Source organism: Somniosus microcephalus, chromosome 2 (assembly GCF_052327205.1).
Source record: "Somniosus microcephalus isolate GS21.2 chromosome 2, FLI_Smic_1.0, whole genome shotgun sequence".
In the NCBI taxonomy this organism is placed as follows: Eukaryota; Metazoa; Chordata; class Chondrichthyes; order Squaliformes; family Somniosidae; genus Somniosus; species Somniosus microcephalus.
The window spans coordinates 2,957,146-2,975,479 of NC_140988.1; the positions used below are offsets into that span (position 1 = coordinate 2,957,146).

The following is an 18,334-nucleotide window of genomic DNA, read 5'->3' on the forward strand; positions in this document are numbered from 1 at the left end:
AGTTCATAGAGTGCATCCGGGATGGGTTCCTAGAACAGTATGTAATGGAACCAATCAGGGAGCAGGCTATCTTGGGTCTGGTACTGTGTAATGAGACAGAATTAATAAATGATGATCTCATAGTAAAGGATCCTCTAGGAAAGAGTGATCATAGCATGGTTGAATTTCAAATTCAGTTGGAGGGTGAGAAAGTTGTATCCCAAACCAGTGTCCTGATCTTAAACAAAGGCAATTACAATGGCATGAGGGCAGAACTGGCTAAAGTGGACTGGAAAAATAAATTAAAGGATAAGACAGTTGAAATGCAGTGGCGGATATTTAAGGAGATATTTCATAACTCCCAACAAAAATATATTCCAGTGAGAAAGAAAGATTTTAAGAGAAGGGAGCACCATCCATGGCTAACTAAGGAAGTGAAGGATGGTATCAAATTGAAAACGAAGGCATACAATGTTGCCAAGATTGGTGGGAGACCAGAGGATTGGGAAATTTGTAAAAACCAGCAAAGGATGACTAAAAAAATAATAGAGAGAGAAGATGAATTATGAGAATAAACTGGCACGAAATATTAAAACAGATAGTAAGAGCTTCTACAGGTATATAAAAAGGAAGAGAGTAGCTAAGGTAAACATTGGTCCCTTAGAGGATGAGACTGGGGAATTAATAATGGGGAACGGGGAAATGGCAGAGACTTTGAACAAATACTTTGTATCTGTCTTCGCGGTAGAAGACACTAACAACATCCCAATAATGGATAATCAAGGGGCCACAGGGAAGGGGGAGCTGAAGACAATCACTATCACTAAGGAAATAGTACTTGGTAAAATAATGGGACTAAAAGACGACAAGTCCCCTGGACCAGATGGCCTGCATCCCAGGGTCTTAAAAGAAGTGGCTGCAGAGATAGTGGATGGATTGGTTGCAATATACCAAAATTCCCTGGACTCGAGAGGTTCCAGCGGATTGGAAAATCGCAAATGTAACACCCCTATTTAAGAAAGGCAGGAGACAGAAAGCAGGAAACTATAGACCAGTTAACCTAACATCTGTCGTTGGGAAAATGCTGGAGTCCTTCATTAAGGAAACCATAGCAGGGCACTTGGAAAATCATAATGCGGTCAAGCAGAGTCAGCATGGTTTTATGAAAGGCAAATCACGTTTAACAAATTTGTTGGAGTTCTTTGAGGATGTAACGAGCAGGGTGGACAAGGGTGAGCCAGTGGAATGTAGTGTATTTGGATTTCCAGAAGGCATTCGATAAGGTGCCACATAAAAGGTTACTGCATAAGGTAAGAGCTCACAGAGTTGGGGGTAATATATTAGCATGGATCGAGAATTGGCTAACTAACAGAAAGCAGAGAGTCAGGATAAATGGGTCATTTTCCGGTTGGCAAATGGTAACTAGTGGGGTGCCACAGGGATCGGTGCTGGGGCCTCAACTATTTACAATCTACATTAATGACTTGGATGAAGGGACCGAGTGTAATGTAGCCAGGTTTGCGGATGATACAAAGATGGGTGGGAAAGCAAGTTGTGCAGAGGACTCAAAGAATCTGCAAAGGGATATAGACAGGCTAAGTGAGTGGGCAAACATTTGGCAGATGGAGTATAATGTGGGAAAGTGCAAGGTTATCCACTTTGACAGGAAAAATAAAAAAGCAAACTATTATTTAAATGGAGAGAGATTACAAAATGCTACAGTTCAGAGGGACCTGGGGGTCCTTGTACATGAAACACAAAAAGTTAGCATGCAGGTACAGCAAGTAATCAAAAAGGCAAATGGAATGTTGGCCTTTATTTCAAGGGGGTTGGAGTATAAAAGCAGGGAAGTCCTGCTACAACTGTACAGGGTATTGGTGAGACCACACCTGGAGTACTGCGTACAGTTTTGGTCTCCTTATTTAAGGAAGGATATACTTGCATTGGAGGCAGTTCAGAGACGATTCACTCGGTTAATTCCAGAGATGAGGGGGTTGACTTATGAGGAAAGGTTGAACAGGTTGAGCCTATACTCATTGGAATTTAGAAGAATGAGAGGTGATCTTATTGAAACGTATAAGATACTGAGGGGGCTCGACAAGGTAGATGCAGAGAGGATGTTTCCCCTCATGGGGAAATCTAGAACTCGGGGGATAGTTTCAGAATAAAGGGTCGCCGTTTTAGAACTGAGATGAGGCGGAATTTCTTCTCAGAGGGTCGTAAATCTGTGGAATTCTCTGCCCCAGAGAGCTGTGGAGGCTGGGACATTAAATACATTTAAGGCAGAGATAGACAGATATTTACAAGATAAGGGAGTGAAGGGTTATGGGGAGCGGGCAGGGAAGTGGCTTTGAGCCCAAGATCAGCCATGATCTTATTGAATGGTGGAGCAGGCTCGAGGGGCCAAGTGGCCTATTCCTGCTCCTATTTCTTATGTCCTGAGGTGGAGAAAGGCGCTACAGAAATGCATGTTTTTTCTTTCGTTCTTTTCCCACAAAAAGCATTAGATGTTAACTCGATTCATAATTTTAAATCTGAGACGGATAGATTCTTGCTAGACAAGGGTATCCTCACAGCCTGTGGAAAATATCAGGGCATCAGAGAGAATTTCTACCAAAAATTCTCACAAATATGCCCTGAATTCAGAAATCTGACTGACAACCAAAAACTCCCATTCCTACTGGGGGAGGAGAGAAGCTGTGTAACACTGGCGGCACACTATGTTACAGCTTGCCATGAACAGAGGTACAACCAGTAAACTAAGACAAGAGTATATATAAACAAGGCGAATGTATATTTATAAACTCAGGGATATACCTGTTTATACACTGTATGAATGGAACTGCGTTTATGTGTTCAACCATAAATGTATTTTGATGCTTTGGCAACATAAGATGTACCTTATCATGCCAATAAAGCGATTTGTATTGTATTGTATTGTATAAAAGGGTGTGGAATGGTAGCACAGTGGTTGTGCTAGTAATCCAGAGGCCTGGACTAATGATCCAGAGACATGAGTTCAAATCCCACCACGGCAGCTGGGGAATTTAAATTCAGTTAATTAAATAAATCTGGAATAAAAAACTAGTGTCAGTAATGGTGACCATAAAACCACTGGATTCTCGTAAAAACCCATCTGGTTCACTAATGTCCTGTAGGGAAGGAAATCTGTTGTCCTTACCCAGTCTGGCCTATATCTGACTCCAGACCCACAGCAACGTGGTTGACTCTTAACTACCCTCTGAAATGGCCGAGCGAGACACTCGATTGTAACTAACTGCTACAAAAAACATTAATAAGAATAAAACCGGACAGACCACCCGGCATCGACTTCAGACACGACAACGGCACACCCATCCCAGTCGACCCTGCAAAGTCCTCCTCACTAACATCTGGGGACTTGTGCCAAAATTGGGAGAGCTGTCCCACAGACTAGTCGAGCAACAGCCTGACATAGTCATACTCACAGAATCATACCTTTCAGTCAATGTCCCAAACCCCTCCCTCACCATCCCTGGGTATGTCCTGTCCCACCGCAGGACAGACCCACCAGGGGTGGCGGCACAGTGGTATACAGTTGGGAAGGCGTGGCCCTGGGAGTCCTCAACATTGACTCCGGACCCCATGAAGTCTCATGGCTTCAGGTCAAGCGTGGGCAAGGAAACCTCCTGCTGATTACCACCTACCGCCCTCCCTCAGCTGATGAATCAATACTCCTCCATGTTGAACACCACTTGGAAGAAGCACTGAGAGTAGCAAGGGCACAGAATGTACTCTGGGTGGGGGACTTCAATGTCCATCACCAAGAGTGGCTCGGTAGGACCACTACTGACCGAGCTGGCCGAGTCCTGAAGGACATAACTGTCAGTCTGGGCCTGCGGCAGGTGGTGAGAACCAACACAAGGGAAAACCCTACATGACCTCGTCCTCACCAATCCACCTGTCGCAGATGCATCTGTCCATGACAGCATTGGTAGCAGTGACCACCGCACAGTCACTGTGGAGACAAAGTCCCATCTTCACACTGAGGACACCCTCCCTCGTGTTGTGTGGCACTACCACCGTGCTAAATGGGATAGATTCAGAACACATCTAGCAGCTTAAAACTGCGCATCCATGAGGCGCTGTCTGCAGTCGTGAATGGTGGTGGACAATTAAACAACTAACGGGAGGCAGAGGCTTCATGAATATCCCCATCCTCAATGATGGTGGAGCCCAGCACGCGAGTGCAAAAGACAAGGCTGAAGTGTTTGCAACCATCTTCAGCCAGAAGTGCCGAGTGGATGATCCATATCGGCCTCCTCCTGAGGTCCCCACCATCACAGAAGCCAGTCTTCAGCCAATCGATTCACTCCACATGATATAAAGAAATGGCTGAGCGCACTGGATACAGCAAAGGCTATGGGCCCTGACAATATCCCGGCTGTCGCGCTGAAGACTTGTGTTCCAGAACTAGCCGCACCTCTAGCCAAGCTGTTCCAGTACAGCTACAACACTGGCATCTATCCAACAATGTGGAAAACTGCCCAGGTAGGTCCTGTCCACAAAAAGCAGGACAAATCCAATCTGGCCAACGACCGCCCCATCAGTCTACTCTCAATCATCTGCAAAGTGATGGAAGGACAGTGCTATCAAGTGGCACTTACTCACCAATAACCTGCTCACTGATGCCCGGTTTGCATTCCGTCAGGACCACTCGGCTCCCGACATCATTACAGCCTTGGTGCAAACCTGGACAAAAGAGCTGAATTCCACAGGTGTGGTGAGAGTGACTGCCTTTGACATCAAGGCAGCATTTGACCGAGTGTGGCATCAAGGAGCCCTAGTAAAACTGAAGTCAATTGGAATCGGGGGGGGAAAACTCACCACTGGCTGGAGTCATACCTAGCACAAAGGAAGATGGTTGTGGTGGTTGAAGGTCAATCATCACAGCCCCAGGACATCGCTGCAGGAGTTCCTCAGGGCAGTGTCCTAGGCCCAACCATCTTCAGCTGCTTCATCAATGACATTCCCTCCATCATAAGTCAGAAGTGGAGATGTTCGCTGATGATTGCACAGTGTTCAGCGCCATTCGTAACTCCTCAGATAATGAAGCAGTCCATGCCCGCATGCAATAAGACCTGAATGACATTCAGGCTTGGGCTGATAACATTCGCGCTACAAAAGTGCCAGGCAATGACTATCTCCTACAAGCGAGCGTCTAACCACCGCCCCTTGACATTCAACGGCATCACCATTGTCGAATCCCCCACCATCAACATCCTGGGGGTCACCATTGACCAGAAACTTAACTGGACCAGCCACATAAATACTGTGGTAACAAGAGCAGGTCAGAGGCTGGGTATTCTGCACCTCCTGACTCCCCAAAGCCTTTCCACCATCTACAAGGCACAAGTCAGGAGTGTGATGGAATACTCTCTGTAATGCATGTACCTTTAAGGGGGGAACTACTTTCTACAGCTCATGTATACTGTAGTACCGGCAGTGATGACACCTGTATATAACGCTGAGTAGTAATCTGTTGTTTCAGTTGCAGTTTGAACCACGTTGAGTAAACACCTGTTGTACCGTTCTCTGCAGTCCTTTTCTTATTATTACACGGACGTAACAGTGGCGACGAGCAAGTTCGAACCTACCTGCAACTCTGCATCACCTCCCAGGGATTCGCTCCTGGAGAACAGTGGAAGAAGGTCGAGTCCAGAAGCACGGGCGTCGACCACGGGCAACCGCCCAGTCATCCAGCGGAGATTTGAGCATTGCAGGGGAGGCTGTCGAGAGCCAGGCTTGGCTTTCCAGTCACGGTGGTCCAGCGAAACGGGCTGGCAACAGGTACTGCGCAGACCCTTCCCGGACAGCGACGGGCTAGAGCCCGACCGAGCGGCACAGAAAAAGGCCGAGCACCGTCGACGGGGGAGAGAGAGAGGGCAGAGCGCACAGGGCGCAGCCGGTGTTCAGGACCGAGCGGCGTCAACGGGGGAGAGGCGAGAGAGAGCAGAGCGCAGCTGGTGTTCAAGGGCTGAGCAGCATCAACGGGGGAGAGAGGCACGCAGGAAAATGCGAGGCGCTGCCATTGCCACGAGGACCGCAGAGAGCGGCATTGGCAGCAGCGCAGGAGCAGCGCGCGAAACCCACAGGGCGTCGCCATTTGCCACGAGGACCGCCGAGAGCGGCGTTGGCAGCAGCGCGGGAGACGCCATTTTAAGCCGCAGCGGGGAAGAAAGGAAAGCGCGGGAGACGCCATTTTAAGCCAGTCTAACCACACCCAAAGATGCCGAAGAGTGGCAGTATCACAGCGTTCGACAATGAAGTCGAAGATTGGACGACATATGTCGAACGCATAGAAGTATACTGCAAGGCGAATGAAGTGCCAGATGACAAGAAAGCGCTGGTATTGTTGAATTCAATGGGTGCAAAAACGTATGGCTTACTACGAAACCTAGTAACCCCAGAGAAGCCAGTAGAAAAGGATTTTGAAAACATAGTGTCAATCCTACAGGACCACTTAAACCCCACACCGCTGCTGATAGCAGAAAGATTTAAGTTTCACAAAAGGAACCAGCATAAAGATGAAAGTAATGCTGAGTATTTAACGGAACTGTGCAAGCTATCGAAACACTGCCAGTTTGGAACGGGACTAGCAGGTACTTTAAGGGACAAGTTTGTGTGTGGGCTTCAAAGTGAAGGGACCCAGAAACAGCTTCTATCAGAAAAGGATCTTATGCTGGACAAGGCTTTCAGCATTGCAGTATCACACGAAGCAGCAGCACGGGGCGCTGCAGAGATACAACGGAGACCACAAGAATATGGCACAAATGAAATGCCATATGGAACAGTGAAGTGCTATCGCTGCGGCAGAACAACACACGACCATAATGATTGCTGGTTCAAGGACAAAGTGTGCAGACAGTGTGGAAAAGTAGGACACATAGCACGAGTCTGCAGGTCGGGAAAGAAAACCAGCAATAAGAAACCGACCAAAGGGAAGTACAAGAAGGTACATCAGATAATGGAGAATAGTTCAGACGAACAAAAGAGTGATAACGACTCCGAAAGCAGGGAACTCAGTTATCTGAAACTACATAATGTGATCACAACGGAGGATCACCGAACCATTTGGGTCACTCTCAAGATAGCAGGAGTCCAGGTAAAGATGGAATTAGACACAGGATCAGCTCTAACAGTCATAAACCGACGGGACTACGAGCGGCTATTCTCACACATACCCTTGAGAGACAGAAAAATTATTTTGAAGACGTACACGGGGCAAAAAGTCTACCCCAAAGGAAAAATAAGGGTGACCGTTATATATAACGGTAAGGAAACACCAAAACTAGACCTGTATGTATTGCAAGATGGAGGACCACCATTACTGGGACGTGAATGGATCCGGAAAATACAACTGGATTGGCATTCCATACAGGCACTGACTGTGGCTGACAAAAAGGATGACGACGTCACACCTGGGCGACTGTCAAAGATCCTAACTGACGCGCAAGAAGTGTTCCAGCAAGGACTCGGAACACTAAAAGGCATGACAGCGACGATTAAAATTGAAGAAAACGCAAGTCCAAAATTTTTTAAGGCCAGACCGGTACCTTATGCGATCCGCCCAGCTGTCGAAGCAGAGCTGGAGAGTCTGGAACGTTCAGGTGTACTGTCCAAGGTAGACTGGAGCGAGTGGGCTACACCCATCGTCCCTGTGATGAAAAAGTCGTTGAGCAGCACGCCTGGGGAACCAAGGAAGGTTCACATCTGTGGGGACTTTAAGGTAACAGTGAACCCGGTACTTCACACCGTACAATATCCACTTCTGCGGATTGAAGATATTTTCGCCTCGCTATCAGGAGGGAAACGCTTCACTAAGATTGATCTGGCCCAGGCGTATCTGCAAATGGAGGTAGAAGAAGCATCAAAAAAATACCTCACAATCAACACCCATAAAGGTCTCTACCAATACAACCGGCTGGTATTCGGGGTAGCATCAGCTCCGGCTATTTGGCAGAGGGCAGTGGAACAAGTCCTGCAAGGGATCCCAGGGACCCAGTGTTATTTGGACGACATCCTGGTCACGGGCAAAAATGACAGTGATCACCTTGCCAAACTGGAGCAGGTGCTCACTAGATTGCAGGAATATGGGCTCCGAGCTATCCGCCCCAAATGCGAGTTTTTTAGAAGACAGATCTCGTATCGTGGCCACGTTATCGATAAAGAGGGGTTACATAAGTCCCCAGAGAAGATTGAGGCAGTAGTCAAGGCTCCAGCACCGGAAAATGTGTCACAACTGAGGTCGTTCCTCGGGCTGGTAAACTACTACCATAAGTTCTTGCCAAATTTGTCTACAATACTACACCCACTGAACACCCTACTGCAAACTGGGGTGCCATGGAAGTGGAATGACGAATGTAGACGAGCTTTCCAGAAGAACAAAACACTAATCACATCGAAAGAGGTATTGGCCCATTACAACCCAGCATTACCAGTTCGGTTGGCTTGTGATGCGTCACCCTACGGCATTGGCGCGGTGCTGTCGCACAAATTCTCGGACGGCTCAGAGAGGCCAATAGCCTTTGCGTCACGATCACTAACCTCAGCCGAGTGTAACTACGCCCAGATTGACAGGGAGGCACTCAGCCTAGTGTGGGGAGTGAAAAAGTTCAATCACTATCTGCTCGGGCAGAAATTCACCTTGCTGACTGATCACCAGCCTCTTGTCTCCATTTTTAATCCGAAGAAGGGCGTTCCGGTGATGACTGCGCAACGACTACAAAGATGGTCACTTTTTCTAGGGGCGCACCACTATGAGATTGAATATAAGGGCACAAAACAGCATGGAAATGCTGATGGGCTATCACGCCTGCCACTGCCTACTGCGGAGGAAGCACCAGCAGTGGATCCTGTCAAAATATTCCATTCGACTATAGTTGAATACATACCGGTAACTAACGCTTGTATTGAAAAGGAAACCCGAAATGACCCGACACTGTCTCGGGTATATGATTTGACGGTGAAGGGATGGCCAGCATATGGCGACTCACTGTTGCCAGCATTCTCGACAAGGAGAGAACAGCTGTCAGTGTGCCGGGGGACCTTGATGTGTGGATCCCGAGTGGTAATTCCACCCAAGTTAAGGGAGAGAGTGCTCAATGAGCTTCATGAGGGTCATCTGGGAGGGGTAAAAATGAAAAGCTTATCCAGGGCTTATGTGTGGTGGCCGGGAATCGATAAACAAATCGAGGAGCTGACCAAGAGCTGCTCAGGATGCCCGAAAGTCCAAAATGCACCACCACAGGCCCCTCTACACCCATGGGAGTGGCCCTCATCTCCATGGCAACGGGTGCATATTGATTTTGCTGGTCCATTCATGGACTCAATGTTTTTAATAGCCGTGGATGCGCACTCGAAATGGCCTGAGGTCATCAAAATGTCCTCCACCACCACGGAGAAAACTATTGCAGTCCTACGGACCATTTTTGCCAGGAATGGCTTGCCAGAACAGATTTGCTCCGACAACGGACCACAGTTTGTGTCCGAAGAGTTTCGGAGGTTCTTGAAAAAGAATGGGGTAAGGCATTACACATCCGCCCCGTATCATCCAGCCACAAATGGATTGGCTGAGAGGTTCGTACAAACCTTTAAGAAGGCAATAAAGGCTATGTACAATGACAACATTCCGCTGCAGCACAAGGTGGACAATTTCCTGTTCGCCTACCGGAATGCGACACATGCAGTCACCAACCAGGCCCCAGCCATGATGTTCTTTAACTGAAGGTTAAGATCTCGCCTGGATTTGCTCAGACCAAACGTACGAAGAGATGTTGAGAGTAAGCAATTCCAGCACATCCATGAGAAGCCAACAAGGAGCTTCAATGTAGGGCAACCAGTCTTGGCCCGCGACTACCGAACAGAAAAATGGCAGCCAGGAACGATATGCACACGGCAGGGCCCACTAATGTACACAGTGGACGTTGGGGAGAGCATCGTGAAACGCCATGCTGACCAGATCCTAGAGTCACAGGAACAAGTCAACCCCATGCCTCACCCATACGTACCTGGTGATGAACCCGACGTACAGGTCGCATCTACCCCAGAAACAGTAGCATCGGAAGCTGATGAACCAACCGACGACAGGGGGCCAGAATCGCCTCCGCACCAAGAGCAAGACACTCGGGAAAGGCGCTATCCAGAAAGGATCAGGAAGCCTCCCCAAAGACTGAATTTATAAATAGACAATTTTCACCTAATGTTGCATGTTAAAAGTGTTAATTGTAATTAGTTTGATGAGTGTTATGGTACTGTTAATTTAAAGGGAGGAATTGTATTGTATGTACCTTTTAAGGGGGGAACTACTTTCTACAGCTCATGTATACTGTAGTACCGGCAGTGACGACACCTGTATATAACGCTGAGTAGTAATCTGTTGTTTCAGTTGCAGTTTGAACCACGTTAATAAACACCTGTTGTACCGTTCTCTGCAGTCCTTTTCTTATTATTACACGGACGCAACACTCTCCACTTGCCCGGATGAGTGCAGCTCCAACAACACTCAAGAAACTCGACACCATCCAGGACAAAGCAGCCCGTTTGATTGGCACCCCATCCACCACCTTAAACATTCACTTCCTCCACCACCGGCTACTGTGGCTGCAGTGTGTACCATCTATAAGATGCACTGCAGCAACTCGCCAAGGCTTCTTCAGCAGCCCCTCCCAAACCCGTGACCTCTTCCACCTAGAAGGACAAGGGCAGCAGGTGCATGGGAACACCACCACCTCCAAGTTCCCCTCCAAGTCACACATCATCCTGACTTAGAAGTATATCGCCGATCCTTCATCGTCGCTGGGTCAAAATCCTGGTACTTCCTCCCTAACAGCACTGTGGGAGCACCTTCACCACACGGACTGCAGTGGTTCAAGAAGGCGGCCCACCACTGCCTTCTCAAGGGGCAATTAGGGATGGGCAATAAATGCCGGCCTTGCCAGTGACGCCCACACCCCATAAGCGACTAAAAAAAACAAGTGGTTGGATGGAGTTGGGGTACAGATTAGCGGTGATCTCATTGAATGGCAAAACAGGCTTGAGGGGCTGAATGGCCTCCTCCTGTTCCTATGTCTTTATGTCACTGAACAGATGCCTGCGCTCCCAGAGCAGTGGGTTTCAGTAATGCCTAAAGTGAAGGTAAGAAAGGGAATATCACTTTGGAGACTGTGTGGGGTGAAGTTTAACTTCAGTGGGGGCTAAAGTCAATGGAAAGGATAATTGGGCTGGATGTGTAAGGGCCGTCGGTCCACACACCCGATTAGTGCCTCACCTGAAGTTTAAGTTCCCCCATCCCCTAACAGACCCATGGGCCTCTGCCGAGATAACTGGTCACCAATGTTCCCGCTAAGGTGCGTCCACGGCCCCGCAGTATCTGCATGGTCCCATGCCGGCCGCTCACCGGCTTCTCCACCGTAAACACCACGCACGCACCGAAATTCACAGGGACCGCGCACCAGAAGAAACCGGCCGCGCAGAACAAATGCAGCTCTCGGGACATCGGTGGTCACATAGGAACAGGAGGAGGCCATTCAGTCCCTCGAGTCTGTTCCGCCATTCAATGAGATCATGGCTGATCTGTATCTTAACTCCATCCAACCACCTTGGTTCCGTAACCCTCGATACCCTCGCCCAACAAACATCTATCAATCTCAGTTTTGAAATTTTCAATTGACCCCCAGCCTTAACTTTTTGGGGGAGAGAGTTCCAGATTTCCACTCCCTTTGTGTGAAGAAGTGCTTCCTGACATCACCCCTGAACGGCCGGGCTCTAATTTTAAGGTTCTGCCCCCTTGTTCTGGACTCCGCCCACCAGAGGAAATAGTTTCTCTATCGACCCTGTCGAATCCTTTAATCATCTTAAACACCTCAATTAGATCACCCCTTAATCTTCTAAACTCGAGGGAACACAAGCCCAGTCTGTGCAACCTGTCCTCGTAATTTAACCCTTTTAGCCCCGGTATCATTCTGGTGAATCTGGGCTGCTCCCCCTCCGAGGACAATATATCCTTCCTGAGGGGCGGTGCCCAGAACTGAACACAGTCACTCCAGACGCGGTCTGACCAATCTGGGCTGGGAGAGTATTTAGGGCGAGACGGTTGCCCTCGAGCTCCCTGTGTTAGCTGGTGTCTGAATCGGCGAGGGCTCGTGCTCCTGGTTGTTGTTCACCAGTCCTTGCTAGACACCCTTTGATGCCACATCTGTTGAATGATTATGTCACCATGTATCGCCATGTGCTTTTAGCAACAGGTTTCGTAACCTTGCACACATGTCACGGTGTCGGCAATATGTGGTCAATGAAATATTATTCAGGCTTTTTCTTGCTTGAAAGAAAGAACTTGCATTTATGAAGCCTCTTATAACATCTACAGGATGCTCCAAAGCACTTCACAATCTCAAATTACTTTGGAAGTGGAGTCACTGTTGTCATACAGGCAAATATTGCAGCAATATGTGCACAGCAAGCTCCCATAAACAGTAAATGAGATGAATGACAGTCAATCTAATTTTGATGGTACTGGTTTAACAATGTATGTTAGCCAGGATACCGGGAGAACTCACTTCTCTTCTCCGAATATTGTCATGGGATCTTTAATATCCACCTTAACAGGCAGACGAGGCCTCGGTTTAACAGAGCACCTCTGACAATGATGTGATCATATCTCAGAATGGGGATTGAGCGCCTGCCTCAGAGGAGGGTGCGGGACCTCAGTTAACGTGGAGAGACGAGAGATTCTTCTCCCCTAACCTTCTCTGCTCCAAGGAGATTTCATAGAGGTCTTCAAAACTATGAGGGGTTTTGATGGAGTAAATAAGGAGAAACTGTTTCCAGTGGCAGGAGGGTCGGTAACCAGAGGACACAGAGTGAAGGTGATTGGTAAAAGAACCAGGGGGGAGATGATGAGAAATTATTTTTCATGCAGCGAGTTGTGGTCTGGAATGCGCTGCCTGAAAGTAACTTTCAAAAGAGAATTGGATAAATACTTGAAAAGGAAAAACATTGCAGGGCTGTGGGGAAAGAGCAGGGGGGAGTGGGACTAATTGGAGAGCTCTTTCAAAGAGCCGGCACAGGCACGATGGGCCGAATGGCCTCCTTCTGATGCTATGACTGATTGAGAGAATGCTGTTAACTGAGCCCGTCTGGGTGTGGTACCGGTGCTGACCCTTCCAAGTTTGTTGCTCCATGTTGTGACCATTATTTTTCAGGTTAATTGGCCACCGGCTTCAAGAGGAGGATGTGGTGAAACTGAGCCAGAAGCTGAACACTTCCAATTCCAGTCTCATCACAGGCTTCAGTGATGACCATGGTGAGTGGGAGGGTTGGTGTGACTGGATTCTTCAGCGGTGCCAACTATGTGACAGTGAGAAGCTTGTCCATTTTCTCCTTAAAATCTTCAACGAATTTCTCCAAAATAAAACTTTTGTGTGGATGCCACAGTGGTGCGAAGAGCTACAGGAACTTTTACAAGACAGGATCCTGAAGTGCAGGACAGAGGAAATCAAAAAGAAACTGGAGAAGCTCAAAGAAACCATCAGCCGGCACTGCTGAGAAAATTGTAACAAATGATCTTGGATACCACAGTTGAACAGCTGTACCAAAGAGCCGGCACAGGCACAGTGGGCCGAATGGCCTCCTGTGCTGTATCATTCAGTGATTTATAAAGCACCTTATCATATCCTCAGGACATCGAAAAATGCTTCACACCATTGGATTACTTTTCAAGTGTAATTCCTGTCATTCTGTGAGGCAAATGTAGCAGATAATTTTATATAGTAAGGTTCACGAACAGTGACTGTGACAAACGACCAATGAATCTCTTTACGAGGGTGCGGGGAGGGTAAAGAACGTTGGCCAGGGCACTGGGAGAACTCCTTCCCCTTGGAGTAAGGCCGTGCATCTTTACCTGCCCCTGAAAAGGCCCAAGTTCAACACGGCACCTCTGACAGAGCAGCACTCTCTCCACACTGCAGTGCAGTGCCAGCCAAGATTAGATGCTCAACATGTCCCCACGACCACAGGTACAGTAGCACAGTGGTCATGTTACTGTACCAGTAATCCAGAGGCCTGGACTAGTGATCCGGAGACCCAAGTTCAAATCCCACCACGGCAGCTGGGGAATTTAAATTCAGTTATTTCAATATATCTCAAATAAAAAGTTAGTATTAGTAATGGTGACAATGAAACGACTGGATTGTTGTAAAAACCCATCTGATTCACTGATGTCCTTTAGGGAAAGGGAAATCTGCCGTCCTTACCCGGTCTGGATTATACATAACTCCAGACCCACAGCAATGTGGTTGCCTCTTAACTGCCCCTCCGAAATGGCCCAGCAAATCGCTCAGTTGTACCAAATAAAATTGCTACGATGGACTGCAGCGGTTCAAGAAGGCGGCTCACCACCACCTTCTCAAGGGCAGAGATGGGCAATAAATGCCGGCCTTGGCAGCGATGCCCACATCCCATGAATGAATTAAAAAAAACCTCCTTGGCAAGAGTGCCGAGCCGAGCCACACTGCGGCGCTCCCTCAGTACTGCCCCTCCGACAGTGCGGCGCTCCCTCAGTACTGCCCCTCCAACAGTGCGGCGCTCCCACAGTACTGCCCCTCCGATAGTGCGGCGCTCCCTCAGTACTGCCCCTCCGACAGTGCGACGCTCCCTCAGTACCGCCTCTCTGACAGTGCGGCGCTCCCTCAGTACTGCCCCTCCGACAGTGTGGCGCTCCCTCAGTACTGCCCCTCCGACAGTGCGGCGCTCCCTCAGTACTGCCCCTCCGACAGTGCGGCGCTCCCTCAGTACTGCCCCTCCGACAGTGCGGTGCTCCCTCAGTACTGCCCCTCCGACAGTGCGGTGCTCCCTCAGTACTGCCCCTCTGACATTGCAGTGCTCCCTCTGTACTACTGCCCCTCCGACAGTGCGGCTCTCCCTCAGCACTGCCCCACCTACAGTGCAGCGCTCCCTTAGTACTGCCCCTCCGGCAATGTGGCGCTCCCTCAGTACTGCCCCTCCGACAGTGCAGCGCTCCCTCAGTACTGCCCCTCCGACAGTGCGGCGCTCCCTCAGCACTGCCCCTCTGACAGTGCGGCTCTCCCTCAGTACTGCCCCTCCAACAGTGCGGCTCTCCCTCAGTACTGCCCCTCCGACAGTGCAGCACTCCCTCAGCACTGCCCCTCCGACAGTGCGGCGCTCCCTCAGTACTGCCCCCTCCGACAGTGCGGCGCTCCCTCAGTACTGCCCCTCCGACAGTGAGGCGCTCCCTCAGTACTGTCCCTCCGACAGTGCGGCGCTCCCTCAGTGCTGCCCCTCCGACAGTGCGGCGCTCCCTCAGTACTGTCCCTCTGACAGTGAGGCGCTCCCTCAGTGCTGCCCCTCCGACAGTGCGGCGCTCCCTCAGTACTGCCCCTCCGACAGTGCGGCGCTCCCTCAGTACTGTCCCTCTGACAGTGAGGCGCTCCCTCAGTGCTGCCCCTCCGACAGTGCGGCGCTCCCTCAGTCCTGCACTGGGAGGGTCAGCCTGGATTTTTGTGCTCAAGTCTCTGGAGTGGGACGGGAATTCACAACCTTCTGACTTTAGAGCTGCCCACTGAGCCACAGCTGACACACTAGTTGCATTGAGTCTCCACTTGTACAGCACTGCCATTTGGATTGTTGTTAATTTTGGGTTTGGTTTTGCATTTACTTGCTACTTTATTGTTCCATAGTAACTGCTTGTGTTACTGAGGGCGATCTTGTAATGATAGAAATATCCTGCCAATTTAACTTGTTTGAGAAAGTGTTACTTCCCTTGTGACCATTTGTACAGAGTTCGTTTTCGAAATTCGGCCCCTGGATTTCATATTTATTCACAGAAAGACTTCGAACAAACGCATTTATTCTTTACTAATGTTTCACAAAGTCAGACAAATGAAGTGACAAAGCTCAATGTTAAAATAATCATTTAACAAAAGCACACCATCAGTAAAAAAGCACGATTAACAGCTACTCAGTAAAGACAATTAAAATAAAACTTTAATACAACATTCATCCATGGTAGTTGCACAGTTTACAAATCTTTAATTCTGATTTGATTAAAGTACCATTCAACAGGCCGGGTAGCTCGTGGAAGAAAGAAATAAAAAAGCTGCTTTTGTTGGGCTTTTCTGCTGATGTGAATCCGCGCTATCGGTGACTGGGCTGGAGCCGCAGGGCTGCGATGTTCTAGCTTATCTCCGAGTGAGTGTGGATAATGCTGCGGCCTCACTTATTATCCATTCGTTTTTGTTCCGTATAGTATGTCACAGAATGACCCCAATAATAGCTATAATGGAACGGTATCCTCATAATAAATAATGCCTCATCTAGTTCAGGCCTGCGGTTGAGTATCATTCTCTATCTTCTTGCCTTTTGTTAAATGTTACCGTTATATTCTTATGAAGCTTTACTTAATTTACACAGATTGCACAGTATTGCCAGCTGAAATCCCAAATCTAGGAATTTTGAAAGTAAAAACAGGAACACCGGCTGCAAACCTGCAGAAAACAATAAAATTAAGATTACGAGACAGTTACATTAATTTCCAATCTGCAAGCTTTAGTTATTAAATGAGAAATAAATGGAGTCAACACATGGTCTGGGGCCAGAGAGGGTGGAGAGTGGGCAGGTAACCTGAAATGTAAGTCTTACATTTCTATAGCGCCTTTCACGTCCTCAGCGCTTTACAGCCAATGAAGTACTTTTTGAAGTGGAGTCACTGTTGTAATGTAGGAAACGCAGCAGCCAATTTGCGCACAGCAAGCTCCCACAGACAGCAGTGTGATAAATGACCGGATAATCTGTTTTAGTGATGTTGGTTGAGGGATAAATATTGGCCCCAGGACACCGGGGAGAACTCCTCCTGCTCTTCTATCGAAATAGTGGCCGCGGGATATTTTACGTCCACCTTGAGAGAGCAGACGTGGCCTCGGTTTAACGTCTCATCCCAAAGACGGCAGTGGAATTCAGGTAGGAAGCTGGATCCAGCCTGTTCAAAAAAGAATGGCGTGGAATTCTATTGCGGAGGAGTGAGCGAGTCTCAGGATTTCTCTCCCCGACACTGAGGGAGAATGTCTGGGGCAGCCTCCAGGCAACACTGGCGATTCTGCCCATTGGAAGCTCCGTCTGGCGTGAGTTCCGATGAGGCTATTGGGAAGGCCTCGGAAGATTCTAAGAGCAAGGTAATCGATTCTGACGCTGAAGATTACAGGAACCAGTTTTATTTTTGGCTCCGTGGCCCTTGAGGTCCCTCTAGTGGGGAGCCATGACTTTCCACCAGCTTATCGGTGGTTTGGGGACTTTTGAAACGTCCTTGAATGCACAAGCTTCCTGTCCAGACAACTTCACTTTTAAGTTTTGTTTACTTGTTTAGCTTTTGATTAAACTGTTAATACTGTATTAAATTAGTAACTGTTAATATATTTTAACTTGAATTAGATACATCTTAGTCTTAACTTTCTGTAAAGTTAGTTAATAGTCAAATAACTAAAGGCATGGCAGGGCAGCTCGGTCCCGCGGGATGCACATCCTGTGCCATGTGGGGACTCCAGGAAGCTTCCCATGTTCTGGACAACCAGGTGTGCAGGAGGTGTCGTCAACTGGAGGAGCTCGAGCTCCGGGTTTCAGAGATTGAGTGGCAGCTGGGGTCACTGCGGTACATCCGTGAGGCTGAGAGCTTCATGGACAGCACGTTTCAGGAGGCGGTCACCCCGCAGCGTAAGAGTATGCAGGCAGAGAGCGAACGGGTGACCGCCAGACAGAAGAGGAGGACCAGGCAGGTAGTGCAGGAGATCCCTGAGTGCATCTCGCTCTCCAACCAGCATTCTGTCTGATGAGGGGAAATTTCTTCACTCAGAGGGCAGTGAATCTTTGGAATTCTCTACCCCAGAGGGCTGTGGAGGCTCAGTCGTTGGGTATATTCAAGACAGAGATCGATAGATTATTTAACACTTAGGGAACCAAGGGATATGGGGATCGGGTGGGAAAGTGGAGTTGAGGTAGAAGATCAGCCGTGATCTTATTGAATGTCAGAGCAGGCTCGAGGGGCCAAATGTCGGAGCAGGCTCGAGGGGCTGAATGGCGGAGCAGGCTCGAGGGGCCGAATGGCGGAGCAGGCTCGAGGGGCCAAATGGCGGAGCAGGCTCGAGGGGCTGAATGGCGGAGCAGGCTCGAGGGGCCGAATGGCGGAGCAGGCTCGAGGGGCCAAACGGCGGAGCAGGCTCGAGGGGCGAATGGCGGAGCAGGCTCGAGGGGCGAACGGCCGACTCCTGCTCCTATTATTTTGCTGGAGTCGATGGAAATGAGCACCATT

The 18,334-nt window shown here is 48.8% G+C and overlaps 2 protein-coding genes across 3 annotated transcripts in view; one reads left to right on the plus strand and one right to left on the minus strand.

Moving 5' to 3' along the window:
• LOC147122492 (NACHT, LRR and PYD domains-containing protein 3-like) overlaps positions 1 to 16,376 on the plus strand; it is a 34,213-nt gene extending 17,837 nt beyond the window's left edge. The window contains exon 6 of the mRNA XM_086005066.1: positions 13,221 to 16,376. Within this exon, the coding sequence (XP_085861192.1) occupies positions 13,221 to 13,563 (343 nt within the window). The 3' untranslated portion in view covers positions 13,564 to 16,376. The remainder of the gene's footprint in view (positions 1 to 13,220) is intronic.
• Positions 16,003 to 18,334, minus strand: part of LOC147122493 (B-cell scaffold protein with ankyrin repeats-like) — a 378,498-nt gene continuing 376,166 nt past the window's right edge. For both annotated transcript variants that reach the window (XM_086005800.1, XM_086005792.1), the window contains exon 17: positions 16,003 to 16,520. The gene's annotated coding sequence lies outside the window, so the exon portion shown is untranslated. The remainder of the gene's footprint in view (positions 16,521 to 18,334) is intronic.